The sequence below is a fragment of the Heptranchias perlo genome, unplaced genomic scaffold, assembly GCF_035084215.1.
Source record: "Heptranchias perlo isolate sHepPer1 unplaced genomic scaffold, sHepPer1.hap1 HAP1_SCAFFOLD_162, whole genome shotgun sequence".
Classification (NCBI taxonomy): Eukaryota; Metazoa; Chordata; class Chondrichthyes; order Hexanchiformes; family Hexanchidae; genus Heptranchias; species Heptranchias perlo.
Window position 1 is genome coordinate 14,854 of NW_027138881.1, and position 20,042 is coordinate 34,895.

Sequence of the window (20,042 nt, forward strand, 5' to 3'; positions counted from 1 at the left end):
TACAAATACTGTGGCTATGAGAGCAGGTCAGAGGCTGGTTATTCTGCGGCGAGTGACTCACCTCCTGACTCCCCAAAGCCTTTCCACCATCCACAAGGCACAAGTCAGGAGTGTGATGGAATACTCTCCACTTGCTTGGATGAGTGCAGCTCCAACAACACTCAAGAAGCTCAGCACCATCCAGGACAAAGCAGCCCGCTTGATTGGCACCCCATCCACCACCCTAAACATTCACTCCCTTCACCACCGGCGCACAGTGGCTGCAGTGTGTACCATCCATAGGATACACTGCAGCAACTCTCCAAGGCTTCTTCGACAGCACCTCCCTAACCCGCGACCCCTACCACCTAGAAGGACAAGAGCAGCAGGCACATGGGAACAATACCACCTGCACGTTCCCCTCCAAGTCACACACCATCCCGACTTGGAAATATATCGCCGTTCCTTCATCGTCGCTGGGTCAAAATCCTGGAACTCCCTTCCTAACAGCACTGTGGGAGAACCTTCACCACACGGACTGCAGCGGTTCAAGAAGGCGGCTCACCACCACCTTCTCAAGGGCAATTAGGGATGGGCAATAAATGCCGGCCTCGCCAGCAACGCCCACATCCCATGAATGTATTTAAAAAAAACAGGCCCAGTGACCCTAGGATTAGAGAGAGTGGAAATCAGCCAGGGCTCCTGCTCCTGAACACTGTCCAGTGACCCCTGTGGAAAGTGAATGTGGGAACACCAGGCGACCACGGGATCAGGGTTGGCGATGACACACTCCGTGATCACGTATTGCTGTCTGGGTATACGTGTGTAGAATGGGGACTTGGGGAGCGCCATTCGTAGATACAGGTCTGTCACTGGGGTACAGTACTGGTGGGTACAGGCCTGTTTCTGTATAACACTGGGATACAATACTGGTGGGTACAGGTCTGTCACTGTATAACACTGGGGTACAGTACTGGTGGGTACAGGTCGGTCACTGTACAACACTGAGGTACAGCACTGGTGGGTACAGGTCTGTCACTGTATAACACGGGTACAGTACTGGTGGGTACAGGTCTGTCACTGTATAACACTGGGGTACAGTACTGGTGGGTACAGGTCTGTCACTGTATAACACTGGGGTACAGTACTGGTGGGTACAGCTCTGTCACTGTATAACACTGGGGTACAGTACTGGTGGGTACAGGTCGGTCACTGTACAACACTGAGGTACAGCACTGGTGGGTACAGGTCTGTCACTGTATAACACGGGTACAGTACTGGTGGGTACAGGTCTGTCACTGTATAACACTGGGGTACAGTACTGGTGGGTACAGGTCTGTCACTGTATAACACTGGGGTACAGTACTGGTGGGTACAGGTCTGTCACTGTGTAACACGGGGGTACAGCACTGGTGGGTACAGGTCTGTCACTGTATAACACGGGTACAGTACTGGTGGGTACAGGCCTGTCACTGGGGGTAGGTTCAGCTGGGGGATTGAGCCCATGACGAGGAGCAGGGTGTTGGTTTTCTGTGGGGTGGATCCTACGATGGCCTGGGGAGGATGCAGGAAAATGAGCCCAGTGATGGTTTGTGGGTCCGTCTCCCTGCAGCCCAGCAGAGAGCAGCACTGCCTGAAGGGGGCAAGCACCCCGACCCCCCTCCCCGACCCCCCTCCCCGACCCTGCAGCAACTCTGGCCCATCGACTGTCAATGATCGAAGCCTTTCTCTGAACGTTCTGTGCTTTTCCCCCTTTGATTGTAGTTTTTGTGCCTGAAGAACATCCGAACATTCCTGAAAGTTTGTCACGATAAATTCGGGCTGAGGAGCAGCGAACTGTTCGACCCCTTCGACCTCTTCGATGTGAGAGACTTCGGGAAGGTAAGTGAGAGTCCGCTCGTTTATTGTGAAGTCAGCAATGAACGGAAAATATCAGTTTACCCCCGGCGGAGTGACCCCTGGCGCGTGCAATTGGAGGAGATGGAATTCGAGTGGACCCACAGGTGACTGGGAGACAGAGGTGAAGCTGGAAATGTGAAGGTGGAGAACTGTTCCCCAGAGTCCGAGCGCCGACAGCCCCTTGTACCCCGAGTGGGTGAGTTCTGTGCCTCGCCCTGTGGGGAAACCTGTAATGGGTCCAATGCGGAGTGACTGTCTGTGCCCCAGGCCCCGATTGTGTTCACATTCCCTGAAGCCATGAATTGGCTGGAGCTCCTCGTTGATATTTGGAATCTATGTTTTGCGTGTAATCTCTTCTTGTCTTCCTCACGTCCTCCCGCGGGATGCTGACGCCTCACACGGTTTCACTGAGCTTTGATCCCCTGATCTCGTCAGCAAATTAACTGCTTCCTTTGGTAATTGGATGGTGTGAGGGGGAGAGGGGGGAGGGGGGGAGAGGGTGGGGGGGAGAGGGTGGGGGAGAGAAGGAGGGGGGAGTGGGAGAGGGAGGGGGGGAGGGTCGGGGAGAGAGAGAGAGATTTGGAGAGGGAGGGAGAAATTGTGCTGTTGGATGGGAAATGTGAGTGTCGGAGGGTGGGCAGTCTGTAACGGGAGCTTGTGAGGGGAGGGTCCGGTGCGTGAGGGGAGGGTCCGGTGCATGAGGGGAGGGTCCGGTGCGTGAGGGGAGGGTCCGGTGCGTGAGCTGTTGCTCTCTGATCCCCCCCCCCCCTCAATCATTGATTGCCGATAGTTGTATGTCAGGATTTTGCCAATGGCGAGTGGCCCAGTGAGAAGGGGCCTTCTCCTGGGACTCTGGGCTCCTGCAGGACAAGGCACAATAGTTATAAATGGGGTACGTACCCCGGGAACCAATGACGATGATTTGAAATGCAGGGTACGGTAGTCCAGTGGTTATGTTACTGGACTAATAATCCAGAGGCCTGCAATAATAATCCGGAGTCATGAGTTCAAATCTCAAATCCTGCCACGGCAGCTGGGGAATTTAAATTCAGTTAATTAAATAAAATCTGGAATAAAAAGCGAGTATCAAGAATGGTGACCGTGAAACTACCGGATTGTCGTAAAAACCCATCCGGTTTAGCGAAGGAAACCTGCCGCCCTTACCCGGTCTGGCCGAAATGTGACTCCAGACCCACAGCAATGTGGTTGATTCTTAATCGCCCTCTGAAATGGCCTAGCAAGACACTCAGTTGTACAATCTCGCTACAAAAAGTCACAAGAATAAAACCAGTCAGACCACCCGGCATCGGACCACTGGGCTCCAGACACGACTAAGGCAAACTAAGCCCAGTCGACCCTGCAAAGTCCTCCTCACTAACATCTGGGGACTTGTGCTAAAATTGGGAGAGCTGTCCCACAGACGAGTCAAGCAACAGCCTGACATAGCCATACTCACAGAATCATACCTTTCAGCCAACGTCCCAGACTCTTCCATCACCATCCCTGGGTATGTCCTGTCCCACCGGCAGGACAGACCCACCAGAGATGGCGGTACAGTGATATACAGTCAGGATGGAGTGGCCCTGGGAGTCCTCAACATTGACTCTGGACCCCATGAAATCTCATGGCATCAGGTCAAACATGGGCAAAGAAACCTCCTGCTGATTACCACCTACTGTCCTCCCTCAGCTGATGAATCAGTCCTCCTCCATGTTGAACACTACTTGGAGGAAGCACTGAGGGTAGCAAGGGCTCAGAATGTACTCTGGGTGGGGGACTTCAATGTCCATCACCAAGAGTGGCTCGGTAGCACCACTACTGACCGAGCTGGCCGAGTCCTGAAGGACATAGTTGTCAGACTGGGTCTGCGGAGGGTGGTGAGAGAACCAACACGAGGGAAAAACTTGACCTCGTCCTCACCAATCGACCTGTTGCAGATGCATCTGTCCATGACAGTATTGGTAGGAGTGACCACCGCACAGTCCTCGTGGAGATGAAGTCCCATCTTCGCACTTAGGACCCCATCCAACGTGTTGTGTGGCACTACCACCGTGCTAAATGGGATAGATTCAGAACAAATCTAGCAGCTCAAAACTGGGCATCCATGAGGCACTGTGGGCCATCAGCAGCAGCAGAATTGTATTCCAGCACAATCTGTAACCTCATGGCCCGGCATATTCCTCACTCTACCATTACCAACAAGCCAGGGGATCAACCCTGGTTCAATGAGGAGTGTAGAAGAGCATGCCAGGAGCAGCACCAGGCGTACCTAAAAATGAGGTGCCAACCTGGTGAAGCTACAACTCAGGACTACATGAATGCTAAACAGTGGAAGCAACATGCTATTGGCAGAGCGAAGCGATTCCACAACCAATGGAACAGACCAAAGCTCTGCAGTCCTGCCACATCCAGTTGTGAATGGTGGTGGACAATTAAACAACTAACGGGAGGAGGAGGTTCTGCAAACATCTCCATCCTCAATGATGGCGGAGTCCAGCACGTGAGTGCAAAAAATAAGGCTGAAGCGTTTGCAACCATCTTCAGCCAGAAGTGCCGAGTGGATGATCCATCTCGGCCTCCTCCCGATATCCCCACCATCACAGAAGCCAGTCTTCAGCCAATTCGATTCACTCCACGTGATATCAAGAAACGGCTGAGTGCACTGGATACAGCAAAGGCTATGGGCCTCGACAACATCCCGGCTGTAGTGCTGAAGACTTGTGCTCCAGAACTAGCTGCGCCTCTAGCCAAGCTGTTCCAGTACAGCTACAACACTGGCATCTACCCGACAATGTGGAAAATTGCCCAGGTATGTCCTGTCCACAAAAAGCAGGACAAATCCAATCCGGCCAATTACCGCCCCATCAGTCTACTCTCAATCATCAGCAAAGTGATGGAAGGTGTCGTCGACAGTGCTATCAAGTGGCACTTACTCACCAATAACCTGCTCACCGATGTTCAGTCTGGGTTCCACCAGGACCACTCGGCTCCAGACCTCATTACAGCCTTGGTCCAAACATGGACAAAAGAGCTGAATTCCAGAGGTGAGGTGAGATGACCGCCCTTGACATCAAGGCAGCATTTGACTGAGTGTGGCACCAAGGAGCCCAAGTAAAATTGAAGTCAATGGGAATCAGGGGGAAAACTTCCAGTGGCTGGAGTCATACCTAGCACAAAGGAAGATGGTAGTGGTCATTGGAGGCCAATCATCTCAGCCCCAGGACATTGCTGCAGGAGTTCCTCAGGGCAGTGTCCTCGGCCCAACCATCTTCAGCTGCTTCATCAATGACCTTCCCTCCATCATAAGGTCAGAAATGGGGATGTTCGCTGATGATTGCACAGTGTTCAGTTCCATTCACAACCCCTCAGATAATGAAGCAGTCCGAGCCCGCATGCAGCAAGACCGGGACAACATCCAGGCTTGGGCTGATAAGTGGCAAGTAACATTCGCACCAGACAAGTGCCAGGCAATGACCATCTCCAACAAGAGAGAGTCTAACCACCTCCCCTTGACGTTCAACGGCATTACCATCGCCGAATTCCCCCACAATCAATATCCTGGGGGTCACCATTGACCAGAAATTTAACTGGACCAGCCACATAACTACTGTGGCTACAAGAGCAGGTCAGAGGCTGGGTATTCTGCGGCGAGTGACTCACCTCCTGACTCCCCAAAGCCTTTCCACCATCTACAAGGCACAAGTCAGCAGTGTGATGGAATACTCTCCACTTGCCTGGATGAGTGCAGCTCCAACAACACTCAAGAAGCTCGACACCATCCAGGACAAAGCAGCCCACTTGATTGGCACCCCATCCACCACCCTAAACATTCACTCCCTTCACCACCGGCGCACAGTGGCTGCAGGGTGTACCATCCACAGGATGCACTGCAGCAACTCGCCAAGGCTTCTTCGACAGCACCTCCCAAACCCACGACCTCTACCACCTAGAAGGACAAGGGCAGCAGGCACATGGGAACAACACCACCTGCACGTTCCCCTCCAAGTCACACACCATCCCGACTTGGAAATATATCGCCGTTCCTTCATCGTCATTGGGTCAAAATCCTGGAACTCCCTTCCTAACAGCAGAAGGCGGCTCACCACCATCTTCTCAAGGGCAATTGGGGATGGGCAATAAATGCCGGCCTCGCCAGCGACGCCCACGTCCCAAGAATGAATTAAACAAAACTTGTTTTTATTAGACTGAAGCTGAATCAAAGTGCGACTCAGACTCGGCCCTCTCTCATTGCCCAGAGAGCACCGCCCCTTTAACATGGTGGCCCCGTGCCTTTAATCGTTGTGCCGATGGGCGAGGTTTGGCAAGATGTGAATAGACCAACGAAGCGCTGGAAAATCCCATTGATTAAAATGAGCTCTTTGGGCTCAGAGCCCTTGGGACGGGGATGGGCTCCGGCTATGATGCCGCAATTAGTCGAATAGCCCACTGTTGCTCAATGTCGGGTCTTGCACAGGATGAGCAGTGAGATACTGGAGTCGATGGAACCTGTACCACCGGGGAGAGGGCACGTTGTCTGGACCAGAGTCCCTGCGGGAGTCCTGCTCAGTTAGGGTCAGTTCGAGCTCCCTGCTGCTTCAGGGTGAGAGGGGACCCCATGTTCAGTGGTCGATGCTGGTTCAGTTATTGCCCCCACCCCCATCCCCATCCCCATCCCCAGCTGCTGTCTCTTCCTTTTTCTCGGAAAATATCAGACAGCTGGACTTCTATTTGAAGATTCAGAACCAAAACCATAGCAATACCAAATAAATGCACCGCCCGGTGTGGGACTGAGAGACACGGAGCGGGAGATCACCGCCCGGTGTGGGACCGGGAGACACAGAGCGGGAGATCACCGCCCGGTGTGGGACTGAGAGACACGGAGCGGGAGATCACCGCCCGGTGTGGAACCGAGAGACACGGAGCGGGAGATCACCGCCCGGTGTGGGACTGAGAGACACGGAGCGGGAGATCACCGCCCGGTGTGGGATTGAGAGACACGGAGCGGGAGATCACCGCCCGGTGTGGGACCGAGAGACACGGAGCGGGAGATCACCGCCCGGTGTGGGACTGAGAGACACGGAGCGGGAGATCACTGCCCGGTGTGGGACCGAGAGACACGGAGCGGGAGATCACCGCCCGGTGTGGGACCGGGAGACACGGAGCGGGAGATCACCGCCCGGTGTGGGACCGAGAGACGCGGAGCGGGAGATCACCGCCCGGTGTGGGACCGAGAGACACGGAGCGGGAGATCACCGCCCGGTGTGGGACCGGGAGACACGGAGCGGGAGATCACCGCCCGGTGTGGGACCGAGAGACACGGAGCGGGAGATCACCGCCCGGTGTGGGACTGTATTAGTTTCCATCCCCTGCTGTATTTACCTGCTGTGCAAGGATCCACCGACTGCCCCGACCGGCATCAGTTCACGCAGCACAGACAGGCTCAATCCTGGGCCCTTCCCGTCCTGCGGGATCAGCCTGTGCCCTGGGTAAACTCACCGAGGCACCAGGAAGCCCACATCCCAGGTAGGGAGCTGATGTGTCGGAGAGGGTGCGGAGAGTAAACCAGACATCTCCTTGCTCCGTGATTTGATTGCTGGAGCTGTTAGTTCTTCACATCGAATTTTCTTCCCCCCTCCGCCCTCTGCCCCCCCTGCACCCCCCCCCGCCCCTCCGCCCCCCCGCCCCCCTCTGCCCCCCCTCTGCACCCCCCCGCCCTCCCGCCCCCTGCCCCCCCCCCTGCCCCCTCCGCCCTCCGCCCCGTCCGCCCCGCCCCCCCTGCCCCCCACCCCCCCCGCCCCCCCGCCCCCCGCCCCCGCCCCCCACCCCCCGCCCCCGCCCCCCACCCCCCACCCCCCGCCCCCGCCCCGCACTGCCCCCCCGCCCCTGCCCCCCTGCCCCCCCCCCCCCCTCCGCCCCCCGCCCCCCCCGAGTCTGGCTGGGGTTCGGTCCGACAGTCACCAGACCCACAGTGGCCATTGTGCACGTGAGCCCTGTGAGTGTCAGCAGGGTATTGGAATAGGGCGAGGCTGAATCACGGCCGATCCAATGAGATCAGCAGCCTCACCAGGGTCAGGACAGGGACCTTCTTGCTTGGTAGGGCTCAGTGGGAGAGACTGGGCCTCCCTGGGCTGGGGTTCTGGCCTTCGATGCCTCTCCATTGATCCTTGCCTCTGTGGACCTCTCTCGTGGACAGGATTGGCCGCACTGCCTTCAGGCCATCGAATTGAGCATGAAGAGCGTTCTGTGGGTGAGGCCCCCGGGGGGAGGGGTGGGCTGTGAATGCTCTTGCAGCCTCTCCGATTGTAGTGTGACTTTAAGGGAGATGCCTGTGCAGCTTGAGCTGGTGTTTAATCAGTGTGCGTGTCCCAGGTTCTCTGTAATGGGAGTGGACATGACTTTGTAATGTTTTATTCAGTCCTGTGACTGAAGCTAAATATTAGCAGCTGTAAAATGTGTTGTGACGCACTGTCAGGGTCGTTGCTGCTCGGTTGAACAGATTCTGACCTGCTCGAAGAACACAGAATTTCACAGGTAACAACCGCTAGAAGGCAGAAAATTAACTGCAGCCACGAGTGATGTGTGTTCTGGGTAACAGATGGGTGGGCGTTTGGTGTTCGTTCTCTTCCAATAGATTATCAATCATTGAGAGTTTCAGCGTGTAGAATGGGTCTTTTTCACACTGGTAAATGCTGCCCACAACAGTCATACAGGATCCACAGCACAAAAATAGGCTGCTCAGCCCAACTGGTCTCTGCCGGTGTTTATACCCAAAACAGGCCTCCTCCCACTCTAAAGACCTCTCCCCAGCCTGCTCCCTATCCCTCTGTTCCCTTCTCCCTCCTGTACATATTAAGCCTCCCCTTAAATACATCAATGCTCTCCGGCAGTGAGAGAGACCTGGGCCTCCCTGGGCTGGGGTTCTGGCCTTCGACGCCTCTCCGTTGATCTGCTCTCTACATGGCAGTGAGTTCCTCATTCCCACCGCTCTCTGTAATCTCATTGAAACATATAAAATTCTGAAAGGGCTGGGCAGACAGCATGCAGGGAGGATGTTTCCCCTGGCTGGGGGTCTAGAACGAGGGGTCACAGTCTCAGGATACGGGGTAGGACATTTAGGACTGAGATGAGGAGAGATTCCTTCACTCAGAGGGTGGTGAACCTGTGGAATTCTCTACCACAGAAGGCTGTGGAGGCCAAGTCACTGAATATATTTAAGAAGGAGCTGGATAGATTTCTAGACACAAAAGGCATCAAGGGGTTTGGGGAGAGAGCGGGAATATGGTATTGAGATAGTGGATCAGCCACGATCATATTGAATGGCGGAGCAGGCTCGAAGGGCCGAATGGCCTACTCCTGCTCCTATTTTCTATGTAAAGAAATTCCCCCTAAACTATTTATTTGATCTGTGAGTGACCATCTTATAATTCTGCCCCCTTGTTCAGGACTCGCCGACAAGTGGAAACAATGTGTGTGGTGTGTGCGACAGAGTGAGCACAGTGTGCGGTGTGTGCGACAGAGTGAGCACAGTGAGTGTGCGACAGAGTGAGCACAGTGAGTGTGCGGTGTGTGCGACAGAGTGAGCACAGTGAGTGTGCGGTGTGTGCGACAGAGTGAGCACAGTGAGTGTGCGGGTGTGTGCGACAGAGTGAGCACAGTGAGTGTGCGGTGTGTGCGACAGAGTGAGCACAGTGAGTGTGCGACAGAGTGAGCACAGTGAGTGTGTGGGGGTAATGTCTGTGTTGTGTTGTGACCAGGTGTGGATGGGAATCACTCTTTTACAGACCAGTCAATGGTTGCAGCTCATCCATTAAAAGCCTGTCCTGTCCACAACACTCTGTGCAGAGTTTATGAAACAGGGAGCACCTCGCGGTGATGAAAGTGAAGGATTATGGCAGGAGCTGACAGCTGCTTCTGTAGTGGTTGGGGGTTTGGTTTGGGGTCCGGGGGGGGTGGGGTCAGCAGGAGGGGCTTCTCGAGTCACAGCCGGTGGGTGTGTGTGTGTGTGTGTGTGTGTGTGTGTGTGTGTGTGTGTGTGTGGCTCTGGCTCTCTCTGTCTCTCTCTGGTGGACGGTCAGTCCCATTAAAGAGGTCTCCCCACTGTCGGGCCACGTAAATCCATTCCCAGTTCCTGTGAGACTGGCAGTGAGTTGCTGGATCCCAGAGTGTCTGTCAGCTGTCCTGCAGGGGTGGGGAAAGGCGAGTCCTTTAATGGAGAGACTGAGAGGCCGCGCAGATCCCAGTGAGGAGGCAATTGCAGCTGGCAGGAGGTGTCGATGCTTTAACTCTGAGGCTAATGTAATAATCTAACTGCAGCGGGTTTAATTGAAAACATTTTCTGTCCTTCGAGAAACAATGAGCTTTGACTGAGTGCAGGATGTGGAGTCCCTGTTGGTGACTGAATATCTCCAGGCTTCGCTCCAAATCTTCACTTCCAGCCCAGTATTGATCCTGTCCAGTGATCAATCAGAGGTGCTGATAGTGACCGCTTATGTTACTATGGCCAGTGGCATTGCTCAGTAGCAGCTGTGACCATCTGTTGGCTGACTGTACACAGGTGACCGGGAATATCTCACTGCGGATCGTCTCCCCGACATCAACAGGCAAACAGAAAGAAAGACGTCCACTTATTTCGCGCCTTTCATGACCTCAGGACGTCCCAAAGCCAAAGAAGTACTTCTTTCAGAGTGTAGTCACTGTTATAATGTAGGAAAAACGGTAGCCAGTTTGCGCACAGCAAGATCCCACAAACAGCAATGAGATAACTGACCAGATAATTTGTTTTAATGATGTTGATTGAGGGATAAATATTGGTCCAGGACACCAGGGAGAACTCCCCCTGCTCTGCTTTGAATAGTGGCCATGGGATCTTTGCTGTCTACCTGAGAGGCAGATGGGGCCTCAGTTTAACGTCTCATTCGAAAGATGGCACTTCCGACAGTGCGGCGCTCCCTCGGTACTGACCCTCCGACAGTGCGGCGCTCCCTCGGTACTGACCCTCCGACAGTGCGGCGCTCCCTCGGTACTGACCCTCCGACAGTGCGGCGCTCCCTCGGTACTGACCCTCCGACAGTGCGGCGCTCCCTCGGTACTGACCCTCCGACAGTGCGGCGCTCCCTCGGTACTGACCCTCCGACAGTGCGGCGCTCCCTCGGTACTGACCCTCCGACAGTGCGGCGCTCCCTCGGTACTGACCCTCCGACAGTGCGGCGCTCCCTCGGTACTGACCCTCCGACAGTGCGGCGCTCCCCTCGGTACTGACCCTCCGACAGTGCGGCGCTCCCTCGGTACTGACCCTCCGACAGTGCGGCGCTCCCTCGGTACTGACCCTCCGACAGTGCGGCGCTCCCTCGGTACTGACCCTCCGACAGTGCGGCGCTCCCTCGGTACTGACCCTCCGACAGTGCGGCGCTCCCTCGGTACTGACCCTCCGACAGTGCGGCGCTCCCTCGGTACTGACCCTCCGACAGTGCGGGCGCTCCCTCGGTACTGACCCTCCGACAGTGCGGCGCTCCCTCGGTACTGACCCTCCGACAGTGCGGCGCTCCCTCGGTACTGCACTGGGAGTGTCGGCCTGGATTATGGGCTGAAGTCGGACCTCACTCAACCTCTCGCCCCGAACCTTTCTTATCTCTCCCAGTCTGGGCGTTACATTGTTCATTGTCAACTATTGCCCCGATCTCGCACTGGACCCTGGGCCTGACGCCAGATTTCTGCTCTGACTTCCCACTGCCAGTTTTGGGGACTTGATGCAAACCGTACACCTGATTAGATATTGTGGCTGGTTGGGGAGGACGTGTTTTGAGCTGTCTCGAAGTTATGTCAGCGTCCCGCCATTTATTATTTGTTCTCGGGATGTGGGCGTCGCTGGCAAGACTAGTATTTATTGCCCATCCCTAATTGCCCTTGAGAAGGTGGTGGTGAGCCGCCTTCTTGAACCGCTGCAGTCCGTGTGGTGACAGTTCTCCCACAGTGCTGTTAGGAAGGGAGTTCCAGGATTTTGACCCAGCGACAATGAAGGAACGGTGATATATTTCCAAGTCGGGATGGTCTCCGACAGCACCTCCCAAACTCGTGACCTCTACCACCTAGAAGGACAAGAGCAGCAGGCACATGGGAACAACACCACCTGCACGTTCCCCTCCAAGTCACACACCATCCCGACTTGGAAATATATCGCCGTTCCTCCATCGTCACTGGGTCAAAATCCTGTCGGGCAGCAGATTGTCGGGGACCGCGGGGGGTGGGGGATTGTCGGGGACCGCGGGGGATTGTCGGGGACCGCGGGGGATTGTCGGGGACCGCGGGGGATTGTCGGGGGACCGCGGGGGATTGTCGGGGACCGCGGGGGATTGTCGGGGACCGCGGGGGATTGTCGGGGACCGCGGGGGATTGTCGGGGACCGCGGGGGATTGTCGGGGACCGCGGGGGATTGTCGGGGACCGCGGGGGATTGTCGGGGACCGCGGGGGATTGTCGGGGACCGCGGGGGATTGTCGGGGACCGCGGGGGATTGTCGGGGACCGCGGGGGATTGTCGGGGACCGCGGGGGATTGTCGGGGACCGCGGGGGATTGTCGGGGACCGCGGGGGATTGTCGGGGACCGCGGGGGATTGTCGGGGACCGCGGGGGATTGTCGGGGACCGCGGGGGATTGTCGGGGACCGCGGGGGATTGTCGGGGACCGCGGGGGATTGTCGGGGGACCGCGGGGGATTGTCGGGGACCGCGGGGGATTGTCGGGGACCGCGGGGGATTGTCGGGGACCGCGGGGGATTGTCGGGGGGACGGGGGATTGTCGGGGACCGCGGGGGATTGTCGGGGACCGCGGGGGATTGTCGGGGACCGCGGGGGATTGTCGGGGGGACGGGGGATTGTCAGGGGCGGAGGTCGGAGAGCAGGGGATTGTCGGGGGCAGGGAATTGCGGGGTATCGGAGCGGGGGATTGTGGGGGGCAGGGATCCGGAAGTGCAGGAGATTGTCGGGGATCGCGGGGGATCGTCGGGGGCAGGGATCGGGGATCGCGGGGGATCGTCGGGGGCAGGGTTCGGGGAGCTGGGGATCGTCGGGGGCGGGCGTCAGGGATCATGAGGGGCGGGGTGGGGGGGGGCGCGAGGAATCGCGGGGGATTGTCGGGGAGTAAGCATTAGACCCGTGTTCTGTGTAACAGCTGTCTGCTGTCCGGGGGTGCAGTGTTTATAACAAAGCGTCAGATCGCACGGTGAAGCCCGTTGCCCGGGGACGCTCGGCGCGGGAGCCCGTTGCCCGGGGACGCTCGGCGCGGGAGCCCGTTGCCCGGGGACGCTCGGCGCGGGAGCCCGTTGCCCGGGGACGCTCGGCGCGGGAGCCCGTTGCCCGGGGACGCTCGGCGCGGGAGCCCGTTGCCCGGGGACGCTCGGCGCGGGAGCCCGTTGCCCGGGGACGCTCGGCGCGGGAGCCCGTTGCCCGGGGACGCTCGGCGCGGGAGCCCGTTGCCCGGGGACGCTCGGCGCGGGAGCCCGTTGCCCGGGGACGCTCGGCGCGGGAGCCCGTTGCCCGGGACACTCAGCTTATCCCGAGCAATGCGGAATGCGGGTGGAGAGCAAACGCAGCTTAAAACAACAACACGCTCAGTATTACCTTCAGTGAGAGCGAGGAGTGGGATTCGGAGAAATTTCTTCACACATGGAATGTTGGAACAGGGAATACTTCACCTCAAGGAGTGGTTGAGACCCAGACCATTGCATCTTTTAAGGGAAAAGATGAACATATTGAGCAGAGGAAGATACAGAGACATGGGGAGAGAGCGGGGCAGTGGGATTAGTCTTAACACAATGATCCGAATGGCGGCCTCCTGTACTGTAAAGCTCTGTGCTTTGAAGAGCTCAGACAATGTACTGCACCATCGGACTTGCTTGTGTTGTTTTTATATTTATAATAAGAATCCTCATCAGATTCTCTCCTCCCCACCCACCCTACCCTGGGCCAGGGCAGCTTGAACTGTTCTCTCCCTTTCCACCAAACAGCAACTGCTCTCATCCCCCCCCTCCTTGTTCTAAATGGGACCGTCCAGTGGTGAGGGATAGACGACTACAGCCTGGTCTTCAGTTGCTTCCAAGCCTCCATTCACAGAGATCCACTTCACACCTCCCCAAACCCTGGATCAGCTCTCCAATAAAAGGATACCAGAGAGTTCCCAATTGATACACACCCCTGAATACAATTAACACTCATCATAGAAAGGTTACAGCACGGAAGGAGGCCATTCAGCCCATCGAGTCCGTGCCAGCTCTCTGCAAGAGCAATCCAGCTAGTCCCACTCCCCCGCCCTTGCCCCATAATCCTGCCAATTGTTTCCTTTCAAGTATTTATCCAGTTCCCTTTTGAAGGCCATGATTGAATCTGCCTCCACCACCCCCTCGGGCAGTGCATTCCAGATCCTAACCACTCGCTATGTAAAAAAGATTTTCCTCATGTCGCCTTTGGTTCTTTTGCCAATCACCTTAAATCTATGTCCTCTGGTTCTTTACCCTTCCACCAATGGGGACAGTTTCTCCTCTATCTACTCTGTCTGGGACCCTTCATGATTTTGAATATCTCATCAAATCTCCTCTCAACCGTCTCTGTTCCAAGGACAATTCCTCTCTATCTGCCTTCTCCCCCTCTCTCTCCTTTGCTTTCCCTCTGTCTGTGTCTCTCCCGTCCCTCCCGCGCCCCCCTCGTCCCTCCCCGCGCCCCCCTCGTCCCTCCCCGCGCCCCCCTCGTCCCTCCCTTTGCGACTGTTTACGAGTCCAGACAGTGAATGTCAGCACTATATTTTACCATGAGGAGCATCCCAGCCAAGCTTGTACCCAACCTCCCCCGATGTCCATCTCTCCCCCACCCCCACAGGTGTCATTGGGCAGTGATCAGGAGCAGGAACCCTGGCTGATTTTTCTGATCCTATCCCAGGGGTCACTGGGTTAGTTCTTGCCCTGCGACCTTTCCCCTCCTCTAATGCCTGAGATCAGTTAACCCGACACTGGCCTGGGACGGTTCAGTGCGATACCGGCCAAGGGCATTTAACCATTGATTTTGGTTTCCATCTTGAGCGGAAGTGGCAGAGTGATGTATAAATTAGCACAGACCCACTGCTTAATGATGTGAAAATCCCCGCCGTGGAAGGGAATTGGGCAGCCTGCTGTGGTGACGTGTCTGCAGAGTCGGCGAGCTGTAACGTGGCGGGGAGCAGGTGCAGGATGTGGGGGCCGCTGTTTACTGGGGGTGGGGGGGGCGGTGTGTACAGGAAGCTCTCTGTCCAGCAGCGTGAGAATAACACGAAAATAAATAAATCACTAAAGAATTCTCTGCTCTGCAGTGGGCACTGGACTTGGGGTACCATTCCCCAAACAAGCCTTCTCCCCCCAACCCAAATCACCACCCTGAGCCCCAGTGATCCCAAGCTGAGATCAGACCAGGGGTGCAGTCGGGGATCTTGCTCCCCTGTCTGGCTCAGTGCCCCAATGGGTGATGTGTTTACACACACATTATATCTCCATGCTTGTGCTGTACCTGTTCACCGAGGGGAATTCCTGTCCTTCTCTGTTTAATCTGCTTCCTGCTCATTGTTTTCTCTGACTGTTGCTTGTAATTACATTCAAATTCCCTTATAATCGATGCTGACCGGAATTAATTCCTTGGCAGGGCTGATGATTTTCTTTCAGTTAAATGTCAGTGTTTGTAACAATTCATCGTTCAGGGCTGGTGTCAGAATCCTGTCACCCCACCCCCTCCCCCAGGGCAGATCTGTATCTTAACTCCATCTACGTAACCCCTAATCCCCTCACCCAACAAAAATCCATCAACCTCAGTTTTGAAATTTCCAATTGACCCCCAGCCTCAGCAGCTTTTTGGGGGAGAGAGTTCCAGATTCCCACTCCCCTTTGTGTGATGAAGTGCTTCCTGACATCACCCCTGAACGGCCTGGCTCTAATTTTAAGGTTCTGCCCCCTTGTTCTGGACTCCCCCCACCAGAGGAAATAGTTTCTCTCTATCGACCCTATCAAATCCTTTAATCATCTTAAACACCTCGATTAGATCACCCCTTAATCTTCTATACTCGAGGGAATACAAGCCCAGTCTGTGCAACCTGTCCTCGGAATTTAACCCTTTTAGCCCTGGTATCATTCTGGTGAATCTGTGCTGCACTCCTCCCTTGAGTAGCTCGCCTGCTTCCGCAGGTAGTGTCCCTCTGCTTCCCCGTAACTAATTATAACTAGACTTGTATTTAAATTGTGTAAGAGATTTACTGTAATGAGTCGTGGTGTCCCTGGGGGAGAGGCAGAGAGTCGTCTGTCGCCGGTGGGGTGGGTGGTGGAGGAGTTGGGAGCGTTTCCTGTCACCCGGGCAGGGGGGAGAGCTTGTTGTCGCTGGGGGGGGGGGCGGGGGGGGGGGGGAGAGGGGAGAGCTTGTTGTCGCTGGGGAGCGGGGAGGGAGAAATCCAAGGCTACTCTTTCTGTGGGCTGCACGCCCCGATATTGGAGCTCGCAGTTAGTCAGTGAGAGGCAGGCCGTTTTTATTGGGATTGGATATTGAGGAGAGGTGAGCTGATCATCGGGACAGTTACAGGAGTCACTGGGAATGTTTCAGAATCATTCGCCATTTTGTGTGCATCGGGTGGAAATGAGATACAAGAAAATGATTTAACCAATTGTAACTAACTGAAATGAACTAATGTTTCTGTTCATTTTCCTGCTTGTTCTGAGTTACTTTCTGTGCTGTATGGAGTGGCCTGGGATTGGTTGCTTGTTCACGTCCACTTCACTAATCCAGTAGCCACTGGCCAGGCCGGCATTTATTGCCCTGAGAAGGTGGTGGTGGGCCAGTTAGCGATTTAAGGCAACTGAGGGGCTCGCTGGGCCACTTCAGGCAGTTAAAGAGTCAACCATGTTGGTGTGGGGACTGTCGTCAGAAATAGGCCCAGACCGGGTGAGGACGGCAGGTTTCCTTCCCGAAGGGATATTAGTGACCCAGATGGTTTTTCCGGCATTACGACAGTTTTAGTTTTTTGAAAACTGACTTCAAATTTTCAAATTGTCCACTGACCGAACCTCTACACTCACGTACCAGACGTCCAAACACACTCTCCAGCTGGTGTCACTGGGTAATGATCAGAGCAGGAACCCTGGTTGATTTTTGAGTCCCGAGTCCAGGGGTCACTGAGGCGGAGTGCAGCCCCTGATGCTCACTCCCGACCGAGATCAACTAACTCGCACTGCCCCTCGGCAACATCATCCGAAAACACAACGTCAGATTCCACATGTACGCTGACGACACCCAGCTCTACCTCACCACCACCGCCCTCGACCCCTCCACCGTCTCTGACTTGTGACATTGCTTGTCCGACATCCAGTACTTGGTGAGCAGAGATTTCTTCCAATTAAATATTGGGAAGACTGAAGCCATTGTCTTTGGTCCCCGCCACAAACTCCGTTCCCTGGCCACCGACTCCATCCCTCTCCCCGGCCACTGTCTGAGGCTGAACCAGACCGTTCACAACCTTGGCGTCCTATTTGACGCTGAGTTGAGCTTCTGACCCCGTATCCGCTCCATCACCGAGACCGCCTACTTCCACCTCCGTAACATCGCCCATCTCCGCCCCTGCCTCAGCTCATCTGCTGCTGAAACCCTCATCCGGGCCTTTGTTACCTCCAGACTCGACTATTTCGATGCTCTCCTGGCCGGCCTCCCATCTTCCACCCTCCATAAACTCGAGCTCATTCAAAACTGTGATGTGCTCCTTCCCACAGTGTCAGTGCAGGAGGCCGGTTACAACACTGGCTCTCTGGGAAGCCTGGAATGCTGCTCTGTGGTTCCTTTGTGCAGCAACCTACTGGGGTGAGGCTGTGACTCAGTGTCGGGGCAAATACCAAGTGATTGTGTCAATTTATCATTTGTAAGGAGTCTTACAACACCAGATTATAGTCTAACAGTTTTATTTGAAATCACAAGCTTTCGGAGGCTTCCTGCTTTGTCAGGTGATGAAGGAGGAAGCCTCCTAAAGCTTGTGATTTTAAATAAAGCTGTTGGACTATAACTAAATAAAGCTGTTGGACTATAACCTGGTGTTGTAAGATCCTTTACATTTGTCCACCCCAGTCCATCACCGGCATCTCCACATCAATTTATCATTGACAGACACACAGATACCTGATGCAGAGCTCACGCTAAAGCTGTGACTCATCTCCATCAGATCACATCGCAAAATTATCACCACCTTTTAGCCACAAAAATACAAAGCAAATTCCTTCCTCATATCACGGGGAAATTTCGGGGCCTGTTTGAGTGATTTGCAAAAAGGTGATTGAGGCAACAGACTGAGGTGGGGTGGGGGGGGAAGGGGATAGAACCATAGAAAAGATACAGGGGGGGAGGAGGGGGATAGACTGTGGGGGGGGGGAGGAGAGGGATAGACTGTGGGGGGGGGAGGAGGGGGATAGACTGTGGGGGGGGGGAGGAGGGGGATAGACTGTGGGGGGGGGAGAGGAGGGGGATAGACTGTGGAGGGGGGGAGGAGGGGGATAGACTGTGGGGGGGGAGGAGGGGGATAGACTGTGGGGGGGGTGAGGAGGGGGATAGACTGTGGAGGGGGGGAGGAGGGGGATAGACTGTGGGGGGGGGAGAGGAGGGGGATAGACTGTGGGGGGGGGAGAGGAGGGGGATAGACTGTGGAGGGGGGGAGGAGGGGGATAGACTGTGGGGGGGGAGGAGGGGGATAGACTGTGGAGGGGGGAGAGGAGGGGGATAGACTGTGGGGGGGGGAGAGGAGGGGGATAGACTGTGGGGGGGGAGGAGGGGGATAGACTGTGGGGGGGGTGAGGAGGGGGATGGACTGTGGGGGGGGGTGAGGAGGGGGATGGACTGTGGGGGGGGTGAGGAGGGGGATGGACTGTGGGGGGGGGGTGAGGAGGGGGATAGACTGTGGGGGGGGGGTGAGGAGGGGGATAGACTGTGGGGGGGGGGTGAGGAGGGGGATAGACTGTGGGGGGGGATAGACTTGGGGGAGGCGGGATATACTATGGGTTAAGGGGGTATACTGTTTGGGGGGGAGGGGGGCATATACTGTGGGGTGGGGGCTAATTGTGCAACACCCTGGGACATTTTCTATATTGAAGGGCTGCAAATAGCTTCCAGCGCCTCCCGTCTCCATTAACACCACCGGTCCAGCCTCTCCCCTTTAGCCAGTCAGCTCTCAGTTATTCAATGATTTAAACTGACTATATCAGGACAGTGTGATTTTCTGAACCTGAAGCTCTGGGGCTGATATTATACCTGCTACAAGTGTTCTCTCTTCCTTATTTTTAACCAGCTTCTTGCCCAATCCCATATTCTACCCTGGACTCCTGTGATTTTTAAATTTAATTAGAACTCTTGATGTTCCTGAGCAACTGTGTCCCAGGAGCGATCTGTGCCTGACGCAGTAAAGCACAACGTTGCTTTCCTCCGGGTTCAGGCAGCCTTCAAAAGGGCAGGTCTCTGAGTGAGCCTGCGGACACAGCACTGAGCTCGTGCCTCACACACAGGCAGCGATGGTCAGAGGGAAATGGGCTAAAGGCCTGGTGTCACATCCTGTATTTTGTAGAATTCCAATTGAAAGCAAGTGAAGGGCCCCAGAGTTGGAGTGTGGGTGGGGAGGGCGCGGGGGTGTGGGCGGGGTGGGGGCGGGGGTGTGGGCGGGGGAGAGCGCGGGGGTGTGGGCGGGGAGGGGGCGGGGGTGTGGGTGGGGGAGAGCGCGGGGGTGTGGGCGGGGGAGAGCGCGGGGGTGTGGGCGGGGAGGGGGCGGGGGTGTGGGCGGGGGAGAGCGCGGGGGTGTGGGCGGGGGAGAGCGCGGGGGTGTGGGCGGGGGAGAGCGCGGGGGTGTGGGCGGGGGAGAGCGCGGGGGTGTGGGCGGGGGAGGGGGCGGGGGTGTGGGCGGGGGAGAGCGCGGGGGTGTGGGCGGGGCGGGGAGAGGGGGGGTGTGGGCGGGGCGGGGAGAGGGGGGGTGTGGGCGGGGGAGAGCGCGGGGGTGTGGGCGGGGGAGAGCGCGGGGGTGTGGGCGGGGAGAGGGCGGGGGAGAGCGCGGGGGTGTGGGCGGAGAGAGGGCGGGGGTGTGGGCGGGGCGTGGGCGGGGTGTGGGCGGGGTGTGGGCGACGGGAGGGCGAGGGGGTGACGGG

General features: G+C 56.4%; 1 protein-coding gene across 1 annotated transcript in view; it reads left to right on the top strand.

The window, feature by feature from the left end:
- Nucleotides 1–1,743: 1,743 nt before the first annotated feature.
- Nucleotides 1,744–20,042, top strand: part of vav2 (vav 2 guanine nucleotide exchange factor) — a gene marked incomplete at its 5' end in the record, with an annotated part of 167,750 nt that continues 149,451 nt past the window's right edge. Inside the window, one exon of the mRNA XM_067977580.1 lies at nt 1,744–1,860. Coding sequence (XP_067833681.1) covers nt 1,744–1,860 — 117 coding nt within the window. The remainder of the gene's footprint in view (nt 1,861–20,042) is intronic.